The sequence below is a fragment of the Neovison vison genome, chromosome 4 (genome assembly GCF_020171115.1).
Source record: "Neovison vison isolate M4711 chromosome 4, ASM_NN_V1, whole genome shotgun sequence".
Lineage (NCBI taxonomy): Eukaryota > Metazoa > Chordata > Mammalia > Carnivora > Mustelidae > Neogale > Neogale vison.
The window spans coordinates 37,381,404-37,408,868 of NC_058094.1; the positions used below are offsets into that span (position 1 = coordinate 37,381,404).

Below are 27,465 nucleotides of genomic sequence, written 5' to 3' on the forward strand. Positions count from 1 at the left end.
CAAAAGCTTGGTGAAAAAGTGCCTGAATTTGATTGTCTGCATAAATTTCCATTCCCTAAAGGTTCCACATTTCTGTAGTGCTAAGCTTACCACAAAAGTAATTTTTATGAATGTTTCAGATTCAGAGGAATTAACCTTGTCGAAAATGCTTCTTCCAGTGCTGAAAATGCATTCTTTCATAATTAGAATCAAGAAATGATTTCTAACTTGATACTATTAATGAAACTCAGATTAAAAACATTTTTGTTACTTACAACTCTATTTTCTGAGATTTCCTGGTTTCTGACTAGGTAACCTGTGCTTGGAATAGGCAGTCTTCCTATGCATTTGCTAACTTCTTGCAGGAAGGGTATTCTTTTCATTGCTGAATTCCACATACAGGTGAAATTAAGATCCCACACCTCTACTATATTTTTACTACTTATAATCAATAGGTACTATAAAAGGAAAGCAATTATTCTTAAAGAGCCCACATGACCTGGAAATAGGACATATAAAGTATAAGACACACTATTATTATTAATCACACAGAATAATAACTGGAAAAGACAATGAAGCTACTGTTAAAATGTTAATAGAAGTTATCAGTGTGATATGATCATGGGTGATGGCATTCTCTTTATTTCCCACTCTTCAACGAACAGATAGTATTATTAACAAAAACAAAGAGAGACAGCATTCACCACTCTTTATAATATAAAGAAGGAATCAGAACACTAAATGATGTGCTATGATTATAACCTTGTAAAGGCATACACTCATGGGCAAAAATAAAGGTAACACAGAAAAGAGAAAACAGCTGATTTGTGGGATGTTACGAAGGATAGGTGTTTTTTTCTCTTTGTTAGTGCCAGACTATTATCTGGGGGAGAGAAAAGAATGGATTATATAAGAGGAGTAAGATAATGCTAAAGCCAGTTCATCAGGAGAACTGGAACAGGACATTGAGAGTGACAGACAGCAAGATAGGCCTGAGCCCATGGTACACGCATTATCATATGACCCAAGAAAACTATCCCACAGACTCGGATTTAGTATCTTTTTCTTGTCTTTTGTGGGACAAAAAGGCTTGACTAATAGGGACATGTAAATGAGAAGATGGGCTGAAGAACAGGTTACCAAAGCCAATTTTTTTCCTACTCTAAGTTAGTACACATATCAAGCAGACGAACATAGAAAACAGACAGTCTGGCCCTCTTTTGCCACTAATCAGATATCCTGTAGGAGATGTGGGACAGGAAGCTGTGGGGACATGATATAAAACACATGATGAAGTCTACAGTTCTAAGATTCTTTTTTTTTTTTAAATTTATTTATTTGACAGACAGAGATCACAAATAGGCAGAGAAGCAGGCAGAGAGAGAGAAGGAAGCAGGCTCCCTGCTGAGCAGAGAGCCCGATGCGGAGCTCGATCCCAGGACCCTGGGATGATGACCTGAGCCGAAGGCAGAGGCTTTAACCCACTGAGCCACCCAGGCCCCCCCCCCTTTTTTAAAATTTATTTCAGTTCTAAGATTCTTTATGGCCAAATACAATGTAGAGCTACCTAGAAAGCCTTTGGTAGAAGTCATTTTGGTTAGCCAAGTTGTTTTTTTTTTTAAATGTCTAGAGGTATTTTAAAGTTTTTTTTTCTTAAAACCACTTAAGATGGGTGTCTGGGTGGCCCAATCAGTTAAGTATCTGCCTTTGGCTCAGGTCAAGATCCCAGGGTCCTGGGATGGAGTCAGGCAACAGACTCCCCACTCACTGGGAAGTCTGCTTCTCCTCCCCACCTTCCCACCCCAGCTGTGCACTCTCTCTCTCTCTCTCTCTCCCCTTCTCAAATGAATAAAATCTTTAAGAAAAAAATTAAGCCACTTAAGAAATATTTCCAAAGTTTACCTTTTTAGAAGGAGACAATACGATTTACTTAACCTTTCTCTTAATGTCCCAGGGTTATCGTTAACACATATTATTTACTGCATCATTAAGAGTCTGTTGAAGAATTAATGGTTCTTTTCTTTATACTTTTTTGCTCAGGATGGCTCTTTTTTTTTTTCTTCTGGTAGTTTGTTTTTTGAACTTTTTTTTTTTTTTTAAAGATTTTATTTATTTATTTATTTGACAGAGAGAAATCACAAGTAGGCATAGAGGCAAGCAGAGAGAGAGAAGAGGAAGCAGGCTCCCTGCTGAGTAGAGAGCCCGATGCGGGACTCGATCCCAGGACCCTGAGATCATGACCTGAGCCGAAGGCAGCGGCTTAACCCACTGAGCCACCCAGGCGCCCCTGAACTTTTTGTTTTTATACTGAAGGAACAGGTTCTTATCAGGAGGGCTCACAGAGCTATATTATGCATATAACACAGGATTTTTAGTATGCAGACTTTGCTATGTCAGCTTCTGTCTTCTGTCCTAGTTCTCATCTGTGGTTTGTACAGATGCAGCTGCTAGCCAGCTAAGATACGGCTAAGCAAGGGGTCACTAGATATGAGGACTTAATGACTATTTCCCAGCATAATGTCACTATTTCATTTTTTTGCCGACTTACCTTTGGTCATCAGCACCATTTTGACTGCTGTTCAGGACAATTCTCCAAAGATCCGAGGATACCAGTTTCTTTTGGTCACTCACAAGATTGATATCTGGCAACTGTAGCTCACAAACTTTGCTTTCAGACAGACTGAATTCTTGAAATGCAACAAAAACCTTCTGGAGTTCATCCCAGTATTCCAAACTACAAGGAATCTATATTAAAATAAAGATTTTAGAAGTTGCAAATACAAACTATGGTACAGTTCTATATTTGTTGAAATGCAAATTAAACCATCAAAGTTATAATATGAATAAGACTTTTAGAAAGGGATGTCTATAAAAGACAGTAGTTCAGGATTTCTTTCATAGTTATATTTACCCTGTTTACCTACTTTATTTTAAAAGACCCATTCAAGAATATATGAAAATAGCCAAGAAAGTTTTTAAATAAAAGAGAAAAAAATGAGGAACAAATACCTACCAGGTGTTAAGTTTATTATAAGGCTATAGCAGTTAAAAGATAAGGTTTGAGTAATGGCCTACAAATAGAAGAAACAGAACACAAAATAGTACAAGATATAAGTACTGATAAATTTTAGTATGTAAGGAAGATACCATTTCCAACAAGTAGGGAAAGGCAGGAAATGAAGCTACAAGAACTGTCCAACCATTTGGTAAAACCAAAGTGGGTTCCTACATCACTCCTACACGAAAGTAGATTCCCAAAGGATAAAAATGTTAAAGGCCAAAACTGAAAGCAGAGGAGGAAAAAAATTGGTTAATACTTTTATAATAGGGCAGTTTTTTATAAGTATCGCATGAAACCCATCAACCTCACAAAACCACAGTGGATAAAATCAAATTAAAAAAAAAAAGCAAACTGGGTAAGATAGGTGATATTCTGTGATAGTTCCAGGAGTAACTGTTGTGGTAGCAGAGAGAGCTTACAAATCAATGACAAAATGATAAATAAGCATGTAGAAAAAAATTTAAAAAGGAAGTATGTTGGAAAAGGCAATTAGCGATGGGCCCTGAACTTCCCTGCATGTATGCTAGGTATGACTAGGTATGACTAGGATGCAAGGCCCTGAAAGCTGTTAACTGGGGCTAGTTCTTAGGTTGTGTTTCCAGAGAAGAACCCTGAGGCATGTGGGAAAGTCTCTCTGCAGGACAAAAAGACTCACTCTAAAGGAGTAGATTTGACAAGCTCCGTGTTCCTTGGCTGTCCCACATACCCACTGCATGCCTACCATCCCCGAGGGCCCCTCTGCATTGCCCTCGTGGGACCTGCGGGCAAGAGGAACCAGTACAAACATGATGCTCATGTTACTTGTGCGCGGAGTAATAATGTTCTTTGTTTCTGACCCATGAGTCTTACATCTTCTGCCAGCTGCCACGGAACACTAACAGGCTGATTTATTAGCTGGTATATGGTAAAATCGTAGACTCTGACACTAATTAGTTCACAGCAAAAGAAAAGTAATCAGCCAGTAAGCCTGAAAAGATACTCAACTTCACTAATACGTAAATTCAAATTCAAATTCACAACATAGTGTTTTTTATTTGTTACTCTGGCAGTTTTAAAAGACGAACAGCTCCAATGTCTGCACGGGTAAGGGAATAAGCATTTCCATCCAGCATTTTGGGAGGGCAATCTGGTAATATCACTTAAATGCTTGGAAGTATATGTCTAAGAATTTGTTTACAGAGATTCCAATACAAGGGTGAATTTAGTTCAGCACTGGCTGTATTAGTAAGAAATTAGAAATGACTCAGATATCCATTAATAGGGGATTAGTTAAATATCACATGCAGATCTATAAATGGATTACTCTACAGCCACTAAAATGAATAAGGAATATCTATATACACTAACACAAAAGACATCCAAGGTACATTACTAATTAAAAAAAAAAGCTTTATTAAGTGGGTAGGAGAAGAATAAATGAAACAAGATGGGATTGGGAGGGAGACAAACCATAAGTGACTCTTAATCTCACAAAACAAACTGAGGGTTGCAGGGGGGAGGGGGGTTGGGAGAAGGGGAATGGGGATATGGACATTGGGGAGGGTATGTGCTTTGGTGAGTGCTGTGAAGTGTGTAAACCTGGCGATTCACAGACCTGTACCCCTAGGGATAAAAATATATGTTTATAAAAATTAAAAAAAAAAGCTTTAAAATAGAACATGTGGGTTATTCCCATTTGTCTTTGGAAAAAAAAAAAAAAAGGACTGTCCTCAGGTACGTCTTTTCTTTCAGAAGCATTCCCTAATTACCATCCTCAGAGCTGATTGCTGTCTCTTTTGTGTCACTACTATTTCTAATACACTCCTCTATCATAAAACTCATCACACTTTGTAATTCCCTATTTCCATGTTTGTCTACTTTAGTCAACTCTGAGATCCTTGTACAAAAATGACACATTATGTAAAAAAATTTTTCTTAGCATCTAACAGTTTTTGGACATACTAGGATCTTAACAGAAGCTTCCCAAATGAATAGATTTCTCCTTTTTTCCCCCTAAACAATGATTCCTAATCTTTCAATGGGAATAAATATTATCTCTCCACCCATAACAGTTTCTTTTCTTTAAAGAGGGACTTGAGCATTGGTGTGTGGAGAGACGCTTACTGGGAAAAAGGGGGAACAGAATGGATATGAGTAAGAGAACAGGGGGATGCAACAGAAGCATGTGTTCTCTTTAGTGATGAGGACAAGTAACACATTCATAGTAATCCACTTTTACCCACCATTTCTTGAAATTCTCTCTCCCTTCATGCTTTCCATGACCCACATTTTTCTAACTTTCCCTTCTCTGGGTCTTTGTTCCTATATTCTCTCTCAGCCTAAAATACCTGCATACCCCTTCATTTCTTATTGTCTCATATTTAAATCCTTCCCATCTATCAAGGTCCAAATGAAATACCACCTTATTTTGAGCCTTTTCACCTCCCCAGATGGAGAAATGCTCTCTTTTTTTTTCTGAACTCTAATAGTTTTTTTAAAAGAGAGTCTGTTTCATAGCTCTTCTGTCTGTATACCTCATGTTATAGTTATTTCTATACATGACATCTTCCCTGGTAGGCACATTCCTTGGGAATGATTTCCATTTGGCTGAGCTTTGGATTTTCATAGCACCTGGCAAAGTGTATACAGTGAATGTTCAAAAAAAAAAAAGTTGCTGAATGAATAATTCATGAATGAATGAATGAAGGAAGGAATATATACAAACTGGGTGATTCAGTCCTTCTCTGGCACATTAAAAATTCTCCACAAAGAAGTAGAGAAGATGAAAGCATGAACTTTGGAGTCTAACCTAACAGGATTCAATTCCTGGCTCCTAGCTATGAGTTCTTGGGCAAATCAATTTCTCCAACATCACTTTCTTTATTTCTAAAAAGGAAAGAGTAACAGAACTATCTCAGGAATTGTGAGAATCCAAAGAGACAAAGCATCTCATATAATACCACAAAGTAAAAGCTTAAAAAGTGTTAGCCATGAATTACTTATCCTTCTCATGCTCAAAGAACACTTCTGAAACTTGGGCATCTTTACCAGGAGCTGTGAGTTTGTGATAAGCAGTCTTACTTGCCAGATTTCTTAACGATGGGCTGGGCTTGTAAGAAGAAAATAATAAGCCTTGAACCTGGATAGGCAGGAACACTGTAATCATAGTTCAATACAGTTTTCTGCTACACGCCTATTAAAACATGGTCCTCCATGTTGGCTATGACTTGAGAGATAAAGGACTATCTCATTGCTTATCTTCCCTCTGGACTGCCAGTGACTGCCAATGAGTCAGTCCTTTGGTTTAGGTTAGTCATAACCAGAGGTGGGTAAGATGTGGAAGAGGGCAAATGAGTTTAGAAAAGCATTTTTAAAAACCTATTGTTTTTCTGTAATGCAAACAATACAATGTAAAGTTCAAAATTATCTTCTTGGTAGGGAGGTTACACAGAAAGTACAGTGAAAAGAAAAGACTTGTTTCTGGTATTGTCTCCAGAAGTTCTCCATTAAAATTAATATATAATAGCTTATGAAAATTGGCTGTCACATTGGAAAGCAGAGTGGGGCTTTAAGGAAGAAAAATCTAGTAATTTTTGATGTGCAAAGCGAGGGTTGGAATAGGTCCATAATATAAGGCAATCCAAGCTGGGAACCATTGTGGGAAGCCATGAGGCAGTTTAAGGGCAATGAAAGTAGACTGTACCAACACTGGCACTTAGGGGAGGAGGAGTTATGGAGAGTTCAAAAAGAAAGACTTGGAAGAGAGCCAAAGACAAACTTTATTTAGTTCACAACTTTGTGTGAGGCTGGCTCTGTGGTTACATACTTCAATTTGAACATTACAGACAACTCTGAAGATTCAGAAAACAATAGAAAACTACTAGAGAAATAAATCCCCAAATATCTCAGCTATGTGTTTGTTAGGATTTGCCTTTGTACACCCTGTTTTTCTTGGTTAACAAAGGGATATTAATAAATTCACTCCAAATAAACTTCTCTTGGAAAAAATTGTATTACATTGGATGTCTGTGAGTACATTTGCTAAAGCATATTTGATCCCTTCCACCATTGCAAGGATGTAGTTGTCTTCAAGACTTCTGATGGAAAGCTAAAATGAGCATAACTAGTACTTTAAAGGTAATTTTAGTCAATTATCCATTCAGATACACATTGAGTCATAAATTTATAAACCTTACAGATAGAATCTTTATGTTTTATTTCTCCATCTTAAAATGTCTTTCTGGTATAGCACTCCCATAGGATGAAATCCTTAAGTCATGGCTCTACAATTTGAGCAACTTTTTAATGAATCTGAGCCTCAGTTCCCTCATTTGAGAAATGCAGGTAACAAAAACTATTGTTTTTAGGCCATGTTAAGGATTTTTGACTTTACCTTCACATCAGTGGGATATCCTTGAAGGGTTTTAAGTGAAGAAGTAATGGGTCAAATGTATGTTTCTTTTAAAAGCTTCTGGATGTTGTATAGAGAATGGATTAAAAAGGGGCAAGCCTGGATGTGAAAGGACCAGGCAGGAAGTGAGTACTGTGGTCTATACCTAGAGTATGGTTGGTGGCAGCAGAGTGATGTGTGGGAGATTCTTGGGACATAAAATTTTATCGCCTGACTAGATACAAGGAGAGGGAGATGTCAAGGTTTCTGGCCCAAGCAACTGAGTGAGTGCTGAGGTCATTTACAAAGTTGGGTAAGACTCATCTGTCCCACGGGGGAGTAGGTTTGTGGTATATGTGGGGTAGAGGAGGGGAGATTATGAGTTCATTTTTAGGCAAGCTGAGTTAGAAGTAGCAATGAGTTATTCAAGTGGAAATCTGCAGTAAGGAGTTGGCTATTCTGAAGAGTAGAAGAGGGAGTTAATGTGTTGACACATGGCTCTAGGTTTGCCCAGCCTTAGCCTTTTGTCTGGAGAGTGTAATGGAAAGACAGAGCATCAGAGTTCAGGGTGTTTATTGGCAAGAAGGTGTTTTATTTATTTATTTATTTATTTATTATTATTATTTTTAAAGATTTTATTTATTTATTTGACAGAGAGAAATCACAAGTAGATGGAGAGGCAGGCAGAGAGAGAGAGAGAGAGAGGGAAGCAGGCTCTCTGCTGAGCAGAGAGCCCGACGCGGGACTCGATCCCAGGACCCTGAGATCATGACCTGAGCCGAAGGCAGCGGCTTAACCCACTGAGCCACCCAGGCGCCCCGGCAAGAGGGTGTTTTAAATGATGGATTAAGAATATAAACTGGCGGGGTGGGGTTATGGACATTGGGGAGGGTATGTGCTTTGGTGAGTGCTGTGAAGTGTGTAAACCTGGCGATTCACAGACCTGTACCCCTGGGGATAAAAATATATGTTTATAAAAAATAAAAAATTTTTAAAAAAACAAAACAAAAACAAACAAAACAAACAAACAAACAAATAAGAATATAAACTGGCTAAAAGGGGATGAGAAAACAGAGTGAGCTGATGGACAGGGAGAGAGAAGGGATAGGTTTCTATGTGATATTTACAGGTTTATATATAGTTTAACAAATGACCATAGTGGAGTCTGCTGAGTGAGCAGCTGGAGAGACAGACCACAAGTGAGATGAGATGCTGGAATGAGTGATTGAGGAGGCAGAACAGTTTGGGATGAATGCAAGGTCCAGGACTTGCTGTTGGCTGGGTCATTTGCAAGGATGTTGATGTCAGTTGGGGGTGGGCTAAATGGGTGATTGGTACTGAGGGGGCACTTGTAATGAGCACTGGGTGTTATATGTAAGTGATGAATCACTAAATTCTATTCCTGAAACTAATATTACACTATATGTTAACTAACTAGAATTTAAATAAAAAATTGAAAGAAAGAAAAAAGGAGCCATGGGCCAGAGACTTCTGAGAATTTGGAAAAGTGACGAAAAAGTTAGTAGGTGACAACAACAAAGAGGGATGGGGAGGACAATTAATTAGATGGAATGAGTCTCAAACGAGCAGGGAGATTTTATACGAGGGTAGAAGAGCAAAGGCAAGTGGCACTGGTGAACAAGAACATCTTATCTCCTGACCTTGAGATAAAAAGAGATGGAGGGAATGAAGTCTCCACCTCCGAGGGTTACAATGTGCACAGAGTCCCAGGGGACAGCAAGACTTTTATCTAAGGTAAAGGGGCAGGGGAAATGCTTAAAGAAGAGATTGAGGTTTAGAGGAGTTCACAAATCAAGTGTTCCAGAGGGCTCAGTGGAAGGGTTTGGGAGGTAGAAAGAAGGTCGGTGAGAGGAGGAAAAAGGGATGCGAGTCAGTGTCTATCCATACAAGAGGAGATCATTCTTTGGGGTTTCTGCGTGACTCAGTTGGTTAAGCATCCGCCTTCAGCTCAGGTCATAACTGCAGAGTTCTGGGATGAAGCCCCTTATAGGGCTTCCCACCCAGGACAGAATCTGCTTCTCCCTTCCCCTTTGCCCCTCCCCCTACTCATGTGCATTCTCTCCTTCCCCCTCTTTGTCAAATAAATAAGGAAATAAATAAATAATTATTTATTTATTTAAAAGAGGGGCTAAATCTCCTAGTTCAGGTAGTGACTAGGAGAGAGGGAAGAGAGCCGTGTATTGAAAATGAGTCCTGATTTAGGAGGGTTAGAGACGATGGTTGTGGTTCTAAAAGTTACGCTACTATTTGCTCCTGAGGTCTGGCTTGCATTGTGTGCATTCTCTGAGAGGGATTCTTAAAGAACTCCAGCTATTTCTCCAGTGAATTCACAGCACAAAATCTGGTATCTGGTATATGCTTAATAAAGTTTTAAACTAATGAATGTAGTTAGGTGCTGAAAAGTTAACACTTTCACCTTCCTAAACAGTCTTCTATTCTACAACGATCTTGTTTTATATATACTGTGCCCCTCCATTTTATTCTGCAATCACATCCACTTTGAACAAACTTTTCATTAGCTCACTAATCTTCCTTTGCCTTTCAATTAGGAATTGACATTGCCCAGCTAATCTCTAGGTTAGTAGTACCACAATTAAATGAACAAATTGAATGCAGTCATATTGTGCTTCATATGGTAGCAATTAATTATGCTCAAGGAATAACTCTGGGCTCTGTTTTGTGTGATCTATTTAAATAACTTTATTATGTGCTTTTAGGTCTGAAAGAGATGATGTGAATGATCTTTAGTTACATATCTATAACTGAGGATTTATTATTAATGCCTGCGCTGAATAACTTGAAGGAAAGAGGACTATTCCAAGGAAGTTTGGTTGCCAAAAAATAGTTTAGAAAGCTTGAATATCTAATACTGAGTCATGGGAAGTGGGAACAAGTAAATTGGTTTCACTGGAAAACATTCCACATGTAACACATGGTACATTTCAAATGACTGTCAAGATTATATATATTTTTTATAACATTTTGTTTTCCTATCCATTATTTGACAGAATCTAAAAAATTAGCCAGCCATACATAATAAACTGTACTCTAAGCATATGTGGTCTTTGCATATGAATATATTTTAGGTTGTATATCTGCCAGTTGGTAAGAGCACATGTATTTTTGCATTTAAAATGTTATTACACAATTTGTTTCCATTTGATGGCTAATTTGGGAAGATTTGCATGTGTGTTGGCTATTTAAAAATATTTCTGGTACAAAGAATATTTTGGCACTTAATTTGTTTTTATTACTTAATAGCACTGCCAAGACTATTAGCAAGGTTGCAAGTGCCCATCTGTCCTCATAGATAAATCTGATTTCTTTCTGCTGAAGCTGGGCCACTGCCCTTTTGCCCACACAGTCATAATAAGCAACCTAGGAAAAGCATACCGAGAAAGTGTCTTCCTTGTATTTATGTGTATAATAAAGAGTCAGTAGGGAGGAGGAGATCTAGCAAGTGATGGATTCCATCAGTCTTGCTTCAACTGTCTTTTAGTTTGTATTAGACAAAATAGAGGCAGAGTAGCTACATTGGGCTGGTTGGCGAGCATAATGCTGGAACTTTCATTCAGGACTAGTTATTAAACCTGGTTGTAGCAGAGGACACCACTTCTATTACTCTCCCCACCACATTTCCAGATTTCCCAGGATGCCAAGTCAATAGGTGACTTGGGGGAAGAACAGCTGCTTTTTTCAACATCACCTTTGTTTTTGTAATAATAATACTGACAGCAGCTGTGGCAGAAGAAACTGCCTTGTGAATAGTCCCGTACAATTTACACTTGATCTTAGCCAAAAGGCCGAGAAGCGATAGTCCCGTACAATTTACAAAGATTTTTCTTATACACTACCTTAGTGAGGAAAATATTATTGCCATTTTAAGGATAAGTTAACCATGGCCCAGAGAAGTCAGGTATCATGTTCAAGAACACACATTTAGTAAGACAGACCTACTGGCTATAAATTTTATGCTCTTCAACTCATTACCCTTAAAGAAGAAAAACACACCTAATAATGTGTTACTTGCAATTTCCATGTTCCCATTTCTTTAAAGTGGATTCTTGGGAAGAAATCTGAATGTGGGATCCATTTTGATCTTTATCATTTATCCCAGTCTTTTTAGTTACTTAATTGGGCAAATGTTTTCTCTTTTTTTTTTTCTCTCAACACTTTGAATATGTTATTTCTCTCCCTCTGGCCTGCATGGTTGCTGATGAGAAATCAGTTGTTGATCTTATCGATCATCCCACGTATATATGATGAGTCAAAAAGTTGTCTTTTGACAGTCTGATTTGAGTTTATCCTACTTGAAGTTCACTGAGCTGTTGGATGTGTACACTAAGTTTCATCAAATCTGGAAAGTGTTCAGTCATATTTCTTCAAATATTCTTTCTCTCTCTCCTCTCCTTCTAGGATTCCCATAATGCATAGCTTGATACACTTGAGGTATTCCATAGGTCTCTGAGGCTCTGTTCATTTGTCTTAATTCTTTTTCTTTCTGTTCTTCAGACTCAATAATCTCAACAAACCTATCTTTAAGTTTATTAATTTTTTCTTCCCTGCTCAAATCTGCTGTTGAGACTGTCCAGTAAATTTTTCATTTCAATTACTATACCTTTTAACTCTGGGATTTCTATTTGATTCTTTTTTCTTTATATTATCTAACTCTTTATTGATATATTTGGTACAAAGTCATTCTCATATTTCCCTTTAGTCCCTTAAACATGGCTTTCTTTAGATTCTTGAACATACTTAAAATAGGTAGCTAAAGTTTTGTCTGGCAAGATCAACATCTGGGCTTCTGAAGGACAGATTCTTTTGATTACTTTTCCCATCTATGGGCCATACTTTGTTTCTTTGCATATCACATATTTTTTTTGTTGAAAACTAGTCATTTAAAATGATACAAAATTTTATTATGTTAATGAGTATTAACTCTGTTACTATTGTACTGTTAATAAATAGTGGCAACTGTGGAAATCAGATTCTCTCCCTTGCCCAAGGCATCTTGTCATTGCTATTTGTTGTAATTGTTTGTGTCTAGTAACATTTATGAACCAGTTCTAAAAAGTATGTATTCTTTATCATATGGTCTCTAGTTGGTGAGCTTAGTGGTCACTTAATGATTACAGATTTCCTTAACAGTCTAGAATCAATAAGCCCCCATATCTGCTGAGATGCTCTATGTGCTGTTGGACATGCTTTCAACTCTGCCTTAGCCCTCCCTTCCTGCTTACGCAGAGCCTTAAGGTTAGCCAGAGGTGAGAGTGTAGGGCCTTCTCAGGTCAGTGCTGTGCAAGTGCAGAGCCTGGGGCAAGAACACAGCCCTAAGCATCCGTATGCTGTTGTGGTTTCCCAGGTATCTGCTGGAGCTTTTCAAAGCTTCTGTAAACATCTCATTCTGCAGCTTTTCCTTTTAAACTTTTTGGTTAGCTTAAAAGTTTATCTGTTATCCACAGCCTTAAGCAGCCTTAAAACTAATCAATTTCCTCAAATGCTTCCTGACATATACTCCTGGGATGGGGTGGAGCAGAGACTTTTCACACTGGAATATTCCTAGTTGATAACTTTTGAAAAAGTAATTGTAGTGAAACTCTTTTTTTGTAATAGACAGTTATTTTATCTTATTAACCATTAAGAGTATACACTTCATTTATAACAATATCAAAGTGGTATTAACACTAAATATATTCCACAGGGGGAATGCATTGGAAAGATTAGAGATAGATAGGTTATAGAGTTTTTAAGTGATGACTGTAAGAGAGTAGGTAAGTAAATAGTTAAAATAAAGAAAGGTCTGAGCATGAAATAGTTGATTGAGGTGTGACTGGAAGAGACAATGTATATGTAGAAATTGGTATAAATGGACAATATAATCATTAAAACCTGATAAGCTAAAAAAATACCATACAGAAGAGGTTTCTGTTTATAATTATGATTGGATGTAACTGTACTAAATATGAAGAACATTTCTTATAATCAGTTATTTATAATAACAATAGGAGAAACATTCATTACTCAGAACAAATGCAACTGAGTAGAGATACTTTCCAATAGTTATTAGCTTTTAATAGTTATTAAACATGTAAAATTTATATATTTATATTAAAAAATATTTAAAAATGTATTCTGGGGGCACCTAAAAAATGTATTCTGAGTGGCTCAGATGGTTGGGCATCTGCCTTCAGCTCAGGTCATGATCCCAGGTCCTGGGATCAAGCCCCATGGCAGGCTCCCAGCTCAGCGGGGAGTCTGTTTCTCCCTCTCCATTTGTCTCTCCCTATGTTGTGCTCTCTCTGTATCTGTATCTCTCTCAAATGAATAAATAAAAATCTTGAATAAAAACATATTCTGACAATGAATTTGCTGATTTTTTGGTTTCTACTTCAAAGTATAAATCTATCATTTAATTATGACACAGAATACAAATATATTTGCAATCTCAAATGTTTTTAGTTTATAATACTATTTCTTTTTATGTGTATCTGATTTTTTAGTTGATTTTGAAGAAGGAAAAGAAAAGATTCTATACATCTTCAACTAATAGAAGTCATACCAAAAAAAAAAAAACCCAACTTAAAATATTGGAACCAGTTGAGAAACCACAAGTATTCAAATGCAGGAAATCATGATTTTATAACATTTGAATGTGATCTACTCTTGGGAAACAAAGTTAACCAAACCCTATTTCTGTACAGGAAATATTCCAGCATACAGTTGTAATACATTGTGGTGAAGGGGTACAGCTGCAGAGTTTTCACCTGTAATGCCCCACTGGTATTGTGGCTTACTGCATTGCATCAGGACTGCCTTCCTGTCCGGAAAACCCTCTAAGTACAAACAAGACTTTAAGTCCAGATTTTATTTTCCCTTGGTATCAAAATATGGTAATTTAAGAGCCATGAGAAATACTTTTTAGCCTTTAAAAGGAAATATGTAACATTCTTTTATTAGGATCTATGTTTGGGTTGGTTTTTCAAAAAACTTAACATATGACCCAGTTATCTTATCAATTTATCAAGCTACCAAGTTTCAAGCAAATGCAGGTGTGTAATATGACATCTTTCAAGATAATATTTTTCCTTAAAGAGAAATAACAAAAATATATTAAGAATTTCTGAGTCAAAACTAACTTAAAGCAGAGGCAACTTTACATTTTATGGTTTCTTTTAATAAGAATACAAGTCCTAAACTCAGTACTGTGTTCTACTCTCATCTCTAACTGTTCAGGTATTTTACTCATTTGCATGCAATGATGAAATGAACATGGTATACTGTAAAGAACACTAATTGAGAATCAGGGAGAGCTTACTTCTTGTCTAAATTTAATTGCTAGCTGCTTTTGTCAACTTGAGTTGAAGTCAAGTAACCAATCTGAGCCTCAATTTTCTTACCTCTAAAAAATTAGGATGATGGGATAAGATTATTCTAGCTCTTTCCAATTTTAAAACAATATATAAAGAAATATATATATGTACAGTATTATATAAATATAAATGTATGAATATAGGGTTTGCTTCTTAAAGTTTATATTTTAGGAAGAGAGTTCATATTTTAAAGTATACACTGTGAGCCAAAATTTACATGATTTTATTCCAATCCTAGTGATAATTCTGTAAGTTAGTTAAGGATATATCCATTTTAGATGAAAATAAGAAAGATCCAAAGGGTTACACAACTTGCCAAGGATCTCAGTGATAATAAATTATAGGGCTTGGACCATTGGATTCTAGAACCCAGGGAGCTTATTCACTCTACTGTACTGACTCCCATATTTTAGTTACCTGATTGTGCATGATTTAAAAACTATGCAACCTGACAAATAAGCAATGCTCATAAACCAAATTCTTATACTGCAATAATTTGCTATATGATTGTTCTTAAAACTAAAAAAGTTAAATATATAATAATCATTGATAACCACTCTTAATAACCCTTTACAATAAGAAAGAGAACTATCGTACAGATAGTATAACCTTCAATAATTGGAAAGAAGAAGGGATTACAGAGTAACTTTTAAAAATCTGAAAATAGGGACGCCTGGGTGGCGCAGTTGGTTGGACGACTGCCTCCGGCTCAGGGCGTGATCCTGGAGTCCCGGGATCGAGTCCCACATCAGGCTCCCAGCTCCATGGGAGTCTGCTTTGCTCTCTGACCTTCTCCTCACTCATGCTCTCTCTCACTGTCTCTCTCTCTCTCAAATAAATAAATAAAATCTTAAAAAAATAAAATAAAATAAAATAAAAATCTGAAAATATTTTAGAACAAAAAGCAAGTTTAGTGTATTTTATAAAGGCTTGTAATAAACGTTTAAACTAGAATGGGGTCAACAAACTTGAGGTATAAAGTGATATCTGTTTCAACTACATGACTTTGCCTATTATAGGAGGTAGAGAATACCTAAATGAGTATATGTCTGTGTTCTAATGAAATTTTGTTTACAAGGACAGATGGTGGGCTGTATTTGGCTTTCAGGCCATGTAGCTTGCTGATCCCTCATTTAGATGAATATTGTTGTCTTTACAGAGGTCCTTTAGAATATGTCTTCTGGGAAATAATTCTCCATGAGCCTTTAATGTTTCTACATGTCTTGGAGGTAAAGGCATTATCTTTGTTCCAGACTATCTTTTCAAGGATATATGTACAGCAAACAACCTTGGAAGACGGAGATAACATCTCCCTACAAAAAAAGAGCAGGCATGTTTACCTCCCATTATAAAAGATTCAGGCTTCCCAAGTTCTGGGTTCCTCTTCTATAATGTAACTCACTGTGTATGCAAGTGTCACTTGGCTCTTTTCATGTTGCCCTAAAGAAACTGGGGCTTGATGAACCAGCACATATGCACTCTGTTGTAGGTATTAAGCTGCCATTCATCCAGCACTTCTGTGTTTTCTATCAGTATCCATGGGAGTGCAGCAGGCTAAGCTGTTAGACTGCAAACAAGGTAAAACTTAGACTCTTCACAATTTTGGACAATATTTACATTTATTTAATATATATTTCATATGTTTCATATATATCACACATATACATAAATGTATGTATAAGAATGAGATTAATTAATCTCTCAATTATTCTTAATTTATTCAATGGTATTGTTTCTATGATAAAGGCAAGCTACTAATAACCAGGCAAGAGTGACTCTTGATTTTGATTCTGATGGAAGTATGATGAAAAGAGTTATTTGCTGACACATACAGAAAGGAAAAAGAAAAAAATATAAAAAATTAAAGATACTAAGCCTGCCTAATCAGCTCCCAGTTAAGGGGAAGATTGTACTGTGTAGTTTCCCTACCTTCCTTCTTTTCTTCCTCCCTCCCTCCCCTTCCTCCCTTCCTCTCTTCCCTTTTCCTTCCTTCCTTCCTTCTCTTAAGATTTTATTTATTTGAGAGGGAGAGCAAGAGCAAGCATGCATATGTGAGTGGGGGAACGAGCAGAGGGAGAGGGACAAGCAGACTCTGTGCTGAGCACAGAGTCCCCATGCAGTGCTCAATCTCATGACCCTGAGATTGTGACCTAAGTTGAAATCAAGAGTCAGATGCTTAACCAACTGAGCCACCCAGGTGGCCCTGTGTAATTTTCAAAATAGTAACCTTAATTGACCTCTGATATTCTGAATAAATGTCCTAGGAGAATAAATCTCAGTGTGTTAAAATGATATTATATGCAAATACCATTAACATTCCCAAGGAATTATGCCCAAATTCTGGCCCCTCCCCATCTTCCCAGACTAATCTCCTACTTTTATACTACATACGCCTTTAGCTGCCTTCAATTTGTCTCCATCAAAGCTTCTTGAAATCTCATTCACCTTTCAAAACTATTCTCTTCACCTCCTCCCAAGAAAACAACAAAACACCCTTCTCTAATCATCCAAATTAGAAGTGATTTCTCTTCTGAACTCCCAAAACATACATAGTTTAAAGTCTTCTTATGGCATTAGGTAATACTATTTTGTGTTGTGGTAATCTATGCATATCTGCGCACACGGAACTCCAGCTTGGATATCATTGTAACTTTCTGCCTTTCTTCAAAGGAACTTTGGGTAGAATAAGTACATAACCTTAGCTGCTACTCTCTTTGTTCAAAACTTTTAACAGAACTATTGCAAGGGTCTCCTTGCCTTCACCCTGCTCATTCAGTAGGCTTCACAGACCCATAAAGAGATCATGAAAATAGTATGTAAAGCCCAGGGCCTTACTTTGGCAATTACTTTGAGGAGATAGTCTCAATGCATTAAGCTAATCTTATTCTATTTTATCTTAGACTTTTAGTCACAATCAACACCCACTTAGTACTATGACAGGTACTGGAAATCAAAGGTAGATGTCATACAAACTCTGCCCACAAGAAGTCTGATGTAAAGGAAGGAATCAGTAATATAAAGAGGCCCAGGGTAATATGGGTGTTCTAAAGAGGGGCAACATTCCCAGCCTGCAGGGAGATAGACAATACCAGGGAAGGCTTCCTCGAGGAAGGATCAAGAAATGAACATATAAAAGTAACAAATTCATACATGTACGAGATATGTTTTATCTTTTCAAGACTCCAGTTAAGGCATTCCCTACCTAGAAATACTACATTATAAATGTATACAAAATTCATACCATTAAATTAAATATGAAGTGTCGTTTTTTTCAGATATACATAAATCTAGCTGATAAGAAGTGACAATTTAATTGGCACAAACCATTGGGGAGTATCTATTTTAAAAAACAGATAAAATGTATTTTACTATAAACTTGAAAAATCAGGAAACATTAATTTTTGTGTTATTAGGTATCTAATAAAATTTTGTTCACAGCACATAAAATACTTGGAATTTGAAAATATATGTTCAAATCTGATAAAGCAAACATAAGTAGACTGTATAGTTTCCTAACACAATCATATTCTCAAATGACCACCTCAACACTATAGCCCTAAAGTGGAATGCAAAAGAAAAGGAGTCAGGGATACCTATGATATATACTCTTACCAAGAAAACGTGAATGCCTTTCATATTGATTACGATTCTTTTCCTATTATCTATCTTTTCCTATTATCTACCCTATTTCCTATTTGTCATGTCAAATTTGCCTGAAATAATGACTTAGAGTAGTTTAGTGCCAATCACTCTTAGCCTTATACTTCTCGGATTTACCATTAAGAACAGCCACAGGGTGTTAGAAAATAATGTGTATTTACATATCAACCAAACATATCAGACCATAGCTCTGTTCATTTGGTTTGTTTTCAGGTTTCAGGTGGCTAAGGGAACAAAGAAAGCTCTGATAGATACCCATAATTTTCTAAGTCTGGCAAAATCACCTCTTAGAAAATCTACAGAGAAGCAAATTTCCTGGGCTAGAATGACTGGCTCTTTCTTCATAAATTAGCGGATAGAATTTCTGGCTGTACTGACCACCATTATTTGGTGGTGACCTATGTCCTGTTAAGCGAATCATCATGTAGAAAGAATGTAATGTGGAAAAGATGAGTTTTGGGAATGTTTTTTAAGACAATTTAGTTAAATTCATAACACATCATGGACTAGAAGAAAAGCCACAGACACCTAATTTGCTGTTTAGGGGTACATCACAGGCTTTGCATGGCAAATTTTTCTCTAATAAGATTCACAGAAATAAAAAACACATAACATAGAAAACTAACAAATAGTACGGACAAGAGTTAAAAAAAAAAAAAGAGAGACCCAACAAACAGTTGTGCCCATAGGTCAATTTTTATATTCACAGAGAAATGGTCAGCACCTTCGTGGGTGTTCCCCATTACGATCTTCTTATTCTGACCCTACTGCCCAAGGGAAAAGAAGTATTCTTGAAACATGTCACTCTTAAAAAAGTGAAAAAAAAAACAACCCACAAAGGACAAATTCTTTTATATTCCCTAATATAAGCAGTCCTTAAAATTTTAGTAAATAATTAAAATAGATGGTATTAATTTTATAGTTTTCCATAAAACAAAGAGAATGGCTTATTTTTAGGGTTCAAAAGTATAAACATTTTTGCCTTATTTTCCATGATTATACAATATTTAAAGGCTTTGATTTTCATTTATAATTCTTGATATGCAAAAGCTGACAATTCCAAAAGGAATCAGGATGATTTTTCCCATGACTGAAAAATATAGGATTATAGATTCTCTAAAAGGTAAAATCTGGCACAAGTCTGAGTTTCCTTGAATATAATAAGCTATGATTTTTTTCAACTATATATCCTCAACCCCAGGACTTTATTATATCTCAACTGGATATTACAGCTTAATAGTTTAATCTAAGTATTTTAAAAATTCCTTTGGCTAAAAGCCAAATATAAAACTTCTTTTTTTTTTTTTGTACAAAAACATATCTATTTCTAACTTCTGGCCTGCTTCTGCCTTTGGACCTCATCCCTGACAGACATCTGTATTTTGTAACTTTTCCTACATTCTGGCTCTGAAGATACTCTGAGTTTTGGCCCAATAATCCTTTCCTGTTTGAATTCATCAGTGTGAGAATCACAGGATTGTAAAGGACTTTGGGAGGTCATATAGACATCAACTTGGTGTTCTGGACACTAACCTCAAATTGTGAAGACAAATGATGTTTAAGACATGTAGAAAATATTTCAAGATTTATCTCAACAAAACTGGAGTGCTTAACATGCCTCAGTATTAGAAAATGCTTTATGATATAGTTTTCATTTTATAAAAATGTTATTTGGCAGACATCATGGCCTTCCATAAGATGAACTACCATAGAGCTTATATAGTCCATTAAAGCTATATTTAAGACTGAGAGGAATTAGTAGCTGGGCTCCAGTGGTACAGAACTGGGGCACGGGAAGTACTTAGCTTACAGGACAGTAACATCACTCTGCTGATGGTAATACAAATGCTGTAGACATTGCCATTCTCATTAAGTTTGGTCTTTAGCTTTGATCTATTTTATCTACTTCTATATATAAATGAGAATTACTATTTTCTAGGTTAATTTTTAATAAAAACAACAACACCTAGCATAACTGGGTTCCCTTACTAGCTATATGACCTTGAGTAAATTCTATTTGTAGTTTTTTTACCTATTAAACTCTAATGACAATATGGAATACACAAAGATTTTGGAAACAGCAAATGAGAGAATGTAAGTAAACTACCCAGCAAAATTTATGGCACACAGAAATTGCCCAATAAATGCAGGCTGCCTCTTCCCTCTTAGTGAAGAATGAATCAGTGAATTTTACTTCTGTGGGCTGGAGAAAATATGCTGACAAACTATGGAATAATTAATGTGTAAAAGGTTGACAGAGAACTTGATAATGACGGATCAGACTGACAATGTCTGATCAGTTTTAACATCACCAGAAGTGAAATAAGCAGACACCATGTGAGTCAGCTTGTGATGCAATAGAGGGAATATTGTGTCCCTTGGGGGGTATTCTTAAAAAAAAAAAAAAAAAAAGGTAAAAAACGCAAGTGAAATATAATCAAGCCACCACAGCCACTATTAGCTTACAGAAAATACACAGAAAACAAGAAAATTTAAACAATATTATAAAGATAAATTGTGAATCAAAATGTAAAATTTAGAGAATTCTATAGGTCAAATAATCCAATGTCTTCAACAAATAAATGACACGGAGGAGAAAAAACTAATGAAACTAAGGGAACTGATGTATATGTAAAAACCATACTTATCAAACAATGTGTGGACTTCAGTGGGATCTTGATTCAAACAAACCAACTCTAAAAAATATTTTTGAGATGAGAAGAGAATTAAATACAGACAACTATATAATAACAAGGAATTACTGTTAATTTAGCTGGACTGTGATATTTAAGTTATATTTGAATATATTTATCTGTTAACAATGCTTACCGTAGTTTTTATAGGTGAAATTATATAACTGGGACTTTAAGAAAAATACTCCAGAAAAACAATATCAGCATCAACAAAAAATGCTGAGGGGAACAGATGTAACATGGACAATAGGATATTGACAATTACTAAAGATATGTGAAAGACAAACAGAGTTTATTATAGTGTTCTCTCCATTTTGTATATTTGAAATTTTTCATAACAGAAGCTTATTTTTTTCAAAGAGAATGATCAAGGTTTTTTTCCCCAACTAAAATTTATCAAATGATAGATTTGTTTTTTAGGAATAATATAATAAGCATACCAATTAAAATTTTATAAAATTGCTTGAAGCTTCCTTCAAAATCAGTTTAGGAATCATGTTAGAATATGGAGCTCATGTAACAGAAACAACTGATAAAACCATGCTCATATCTTAGAAAAAGTCATATTTGTCTTGAATTAAAAACAAGAAAAAAGGAAGGGGGGGAAGTGCCATCATGGGAGAAAATACTTACAAATCATATATCCAGTAAGGGGTTAAAATCTAAAATATATAAAGAACTTATATAAGCTCACTAACAAAAAAAAACCCAAACAATTTAATTAAAAATTAGGCAGAATCTCTTCCAGTCCCGTCCATATTTGCTGTGTGAAATAAGTCAGGCAGAGAGAGTCAGTTATCATATGGTTTCATTTATTTGTGGAGCATAACAAATAGCATGGAGGACAAGGGGTGTTAGAGAGGAGTAGGGAATTTGGGTAAATTGGAAGGGGAGGTGAACCATGAGAGACTATGCACTCTGAAAAACAATCTGAGGGGTTTGAAGTGGCGGGGGGGTGGGAGGTTGGGGTACCAGGTGGTGGGTATTATAGAGGGCACGGCTTGCATGGAGCACTGGGTGTGGTGAAAAAATAATGAATACTGTTTTTCTGAAAATAAATAAATAAATAATAATTTAAAAAAATTAGGCAAAATTGGGAAAAAAATTAGGCAGAAGACTGAATAGACACTTTTTCAAAGAAGACATTCAGACGGGCAACAGGCAGATGAAAAGATATTTACATCACTCATCCTCAGGAAAATGCAAATCAAAACCACAGTGGGCTATCACCTCATATCTGTTAGAATGCTGTTATCCAAAACATGAGAAATTACAACTGTTATTGAGGATTTAGAAGAAAGGGAACCCTCATGTGCTGTTGGTGAGAATATAAATAGGTGTAGCCACTATGGAAAATAGTATGGAGGTGCCTCAAAAAATTAAAAATAAAATTACCATATGATCTAGTAATTCCACTACTTGGTATATATCTGAAGAAAATGAAAGCACTAACTCGAAAAGATACATGCACCCCTATGTTCACTGCCCCATTATTTACAATGCCCAAGGTATGGAAACAACCTACGTGTCCACTGATGGTTGAACAAAGAAAATGTGGTATATATACATGACGGAAAAATATTCAGCCATCAAAGAGAATGAAATCTTGTCATCTGTGACAGCATGGATATACTCTGAGGGCATTACACTAAGTGAAATGAGTCAGACAGAGAAAGATAAATGACATCTGATTTCACTTATATGTAGAATCTAAAAACAAAGAAGCAAACCATAAAATCAAGTTCATAGAACAGATTGGTGGTTGTCAGAGGTAAGGATGGGGGTGGGCAAAATGGGCAAATGGGTTAAAAGGTACCAATTTCCAGTTACAAAATAAGTATGTGGGGATGTAATGTGCAGCATGGTGACTAGAGTTAATACTGTGTGGCATATTCTAAAGGTGCTAAGAAAGTAGATCTTAGAAGTTTTCATCACATACACAAAAAGTTTTTTTGAACTATGTATGGTGATAGATATTAACTAGATTTATGGTGATCACTTAGCAATATATACAGCTATCAAATCATTATGTTACATGCCTGAAACTAATGTAATGTTATGTGTTAATTATACCTCAATACAAAAAATTGCCATTAATGATACTATCAAATGATACACTTTAATATACTCACAATCACATTTGAATAATTGCTTGATAGACTGAAGTTCTTTACCAACCACCAGATGATAGCACTGGGATTAGTGATTTAGTCATTTTATTGGTCTGTGTTGACTATATTAATATGATAATATTTAGAAAGTTCTATTTTATAGTCATAATAAAACAACTACTAAAGAGTTTCGACACTGTATATAAATCTTAAAGGGATCAAAGATTTGCTTGGGAACAAATGTAGCATTGCATGTCTAGAAGGAGTTTAATCTCCAACAGGATAAGATGTTGGAAAGTTGATTCTTGAAGACCATTTTTTTACTCTGAATATACAAATATACTAAACACACTACAACAAACACCAAGAGTACCTTAGATCAACGTTTAGCTCTGAATTTTCTTAATGTGCTTCACAGAGTGTTTTAAAAATGATTTAAAAAATCACTCATTTGAGTGCTAATCTTTTAAGATGAACTTTTTTTTTTTTTTAAGATTTTATTTATTTACTTGACAGAGAGAGATCACAGTAGACAGAGAGGCAGGCAGAGAGAGAGAGAGAGGAAGCAGGCTCCCTGCTAAGCAGGGAGCCTGATGCGGGACTCAATCCCAGGACCCTGAGATCATGACCTGAGCCGAAGGCAGCGGCTTAACCCACTGAGCCACCCAGGTGCCCTAAGATGAACTTTTAATGAGTTAGGAAGCAAGTCTGAAAGCTTGCTATTTTACACAGATATACTGTGATTTAACTAAAGAGAAAAAGCTACTAGTCAATGTTTGGAATTAATTTCTCTTCACAGAAGGAAAAAAAGCGGTCATGATAAAGGGTGAATACATGGGTAAGATTAACGGAATTATTGTCTGTTTTCAAACAGTGCCTCAAAGTTGGCTTATGTAGCAAAGATTTTTCTAAGGCAAAATATTTTTCAATCAACAAATATGAAACTGAATGTACTTTATGTACATCTCAAGATCACTGCAGTAAAATGAAGTTTGGGAGTGTGTTAAGGAAGTTGGTTGGGGTGAAAATGAGTCCTTTGAGAATCCTGGTTCAGCTTATATATGGCGACACTCAGGAAAGCAAAGAGCCACATCAGCCATCTCTCTTCACTGAAAATGCCCTTTGAAGAGTATTATTTTCTTGAGATAATTCAGAGAGGCTGTCTCCTGTCCTGCAGGTAAGCAAACCATTCCAGTCCAATATGTAAGAGAACTGTTAACAAGAAAACACATTCACCAAAATTCCTTCTAATAGTAATCTAAAACCAACATATTATTTAGCTGCTTTTGGCAACATTTGGAGATCTCCACACAGTGATTCACCACGATGTGCCTGATAGAGCCGTGGAAAAATGGTTGCCATCTGCAGTTACTCATTGACAAAAGTTTAGGCTTTCGAAACGTGACACTGAGACAGTGAAACTGTCTGACATATGCTCTGGCTTAGGTCAACTTTATAAAATGCAAGAGGATCTCTTCCATTAAAGAATAGTGTAGCTAATGACCTAGAATACTCTTTTATAATAGTAAAGCTAATAAAAATGCATTATAGAGTAGTATATAGAATCTGAATGGGAAATAAGAGGTGCTTACAAAAAGTCTGTTGGCAGGAAGCTGCTGCTTTGGACCATCCCACAGACAGGCAATACTTAAGAAACATTGATTATATGTGAAAGTGTGTTTCACGAAGGACATCTTCAACAGGAACCCCTGAAGTACCTTCAAATCAACATGACATTGATTTTCCCCACCAATCTAAAATATCTCCATCCCTGTGGTTAAAAATGTAGATTCTAGAATCAAAAGGCCTGAGAAAGGATCCTGCCTTTGCTATTCAGCAGTGGTATGCCCTTGGGAAAGTTATTTAATCTCTGTGGCCCTTAGTTTCCTCATCTGTAAAATGGGAGTGATAACAGTTCTTATGGCCTTGTGAGGATTAAGTGAGATTATGATAGAATGCTTTTAGCACTATGGATTGCTCTAAATAGGTACAATAAATGGAGCGGGAGGAGCAAAGAAATTACCTCTTCTCGTCCTGAAACTGTAGGGTCTTTTCCCAACCTTTTTTTTTTTTTGGTTCTCAGCATGCTACTGCTTACCAAATTCTGTTGGCTAGTATACAACAGCATATGGAGGATATAGACCAAAACCTCGGGTCTTGTCACCTCATAACTTCAAGTTATCTTGTCTCTAATACCTTCTATCTCTAAAGAATGAATCCTATCACTCAACTCTCTAATTAGAAGACCTCCTACCAATAACTTCCTCCATAGAATCAAGCAGAAACTAAATTAATAACTTCTTTTCTAATTTCTAGCTTCTTCTCTCTGTCCTTCATTCCTGCCCCACAAATACTGAGCAGCTACTATGTTCCATTGTCTAGGCGACTGGGAAACACAGATGAATGAGGAACAGTGCAGTTTTCTCATGGAGCTTACAGTGTAGTCAGGGCGTCAAACAGTTAAACCCAATGTGACCCAATCACAGAACCCAAGAAGGAGATGGGCTATCGTAGGGAAATGGCTCTGCCATGGTGCCTTGGTGACTAAAGCTTCCAAGTCAACAGTGACCTCAAGTTGTCAAGCTTTCTCTTTTTCCCAGTCCACCATGTCCTCTGTAAGTAGTCATGAGATTGCTGCACCCCCCATGCTTCTTAAACTCTTCACTATGCCTGGATTTGCTGACACTGCTGTCCCTAGTCTTTTCTCTCTAACCACTTCTTTGCTGATTCCTGTATGAGTTTCCTGAAGCTTCCATACCAAACTACCACAGACTTGCTGGTTTAAAATAAAAGAAATTTGAAGTACCTGGGTGGCTCAGCCAGTTAAGTGACAAACTCTTGAGTTTGGCTCAGGTCAGGGTCTCAGAATTGTGAGATTGTGCCCCACACTGGGGTACACACTCAGCTGTGAGTCTGCCTCTCTCCTTCAGCCTCTCCCTTTGCCCTTCACCCTGCTCGTCCACTTTCTCTAAAACAAAAATAAAAAATCTTAAAAAAAAAAAAAGCCAACAATGAGGAATTTATTTTATCACAGTTCTAGAGGCTAAAAGTCCAGAATCAAGGTGTCAGCAGGGCCATGGTCCACTGAAGGCTCTAGGGAAGAATCCTTCATTGCTTTTTCCCAGTTTCTGGCTGCTCCTGGCAATGTTTGTTATTCCTTGGCATGTGGCTATTATCACCTCAACCTCTGCCTCTGTCTTCACATGGCCTTTTCCTGTATTTGTCTCTGTCCCAATTTCCCTCTACTTACAAGGATACCAGTCACTGGATTATGGCCCACCCTAATCTAGTATGACTTCATTGTAACTTAATTACAGTTGCAAAAACCCTATTTCCAAATAAAGTCACATTCTGAGGTTCTGGGTAGAAATGAATTTTGGTGGAGGGGGGATACTATTCAAGCCCCACAATTCCTAACCTACTATTTATTTACTGGACACAGTGAGAGTTCTCATGGTTCTATTTTCAGTTCTCTTATCTTTAAGCTCTTCACACAGAGTCTCTCTGTGTGACTTTCTCTTATTTCACTTTTGTGGCTTCAATTTTTACTTCCATGGAGATGACTTGCTAAACCATTTCTTAAATAACCTGACCCCTTTCTGAATTGGCTTCCTACATTCCCAAACTTGTGGTAGGCATTTCATCATAATTCGTCCTCTAAAATCTTACATTTCGAGTGTTCATCACAGAGCTTAGTATCTCTTCCACAATCCTAGACGGCCCTATTTCTTCTCTGACATTTCCAGTTCCCATTAATAGTATTCCATCTATCCAGTCACTCAGGCTAGAGTCATTTAATTTTCCCCTCCTATTATCGTCTGCATCTGGACTTTGAGACCTATTTATTCTACCTCCAGATGTCTCTCTCTTACACGCATTTCCTCCTTCCCATTCCAACCATCATTCTTGTTATTGCTGAGTGATTGTGCTCTGAACAGGCCTCCAGGCGGCCCAACCTCTAGTCTCTAATTCATCTTTCCTGCTGTAATCAGCCATGGTTGTTACTCAGCTCGATACCCTTAATGATTACTCTCACAGAATAAAGTGCTTATGGAATAAAGCCCAAATGTTTCAGCATGTTACTGAAAACGCTCCACTACCTGGCTTTAAGACTATTTTTCAAGCTCATCAACTATTATGTTAACTTCTTTCTCTGCACTTCCATTAAAATTTGCTGTACAATGCTGGGTGATAGCTGCTG

At 36.6% G+C, this 27,465-nt stretch overlaps 1 protein-coding gene across 5 annotated transcripts in view; it reads right to left on the bottom strand.

Moving 5' to 3' along the window:
• VPS13B (vacuolar protein sorting 13 homolog B) overlaps window positions 1-27,465 on the bottom strand; it is a 770,530-nt gene that overhangs the window by 102,387 nt on the left and 640,678 nt on the right. For all 5 annotated transcript variants that reach the window (XM_044245211.1, XM_044245212.1, XM_044245209.1 and 2 more), the window contains exon 40: window positions 2,528-2,724. In XM_044245211.1, coding sequence (XP_044101146.1) covers window positions 2,528-2,724 — 197 coding nt within the window. The remainder of the gene's footprint in view (window positions 1-2,527; window positions 2,725-27,465) is intronic.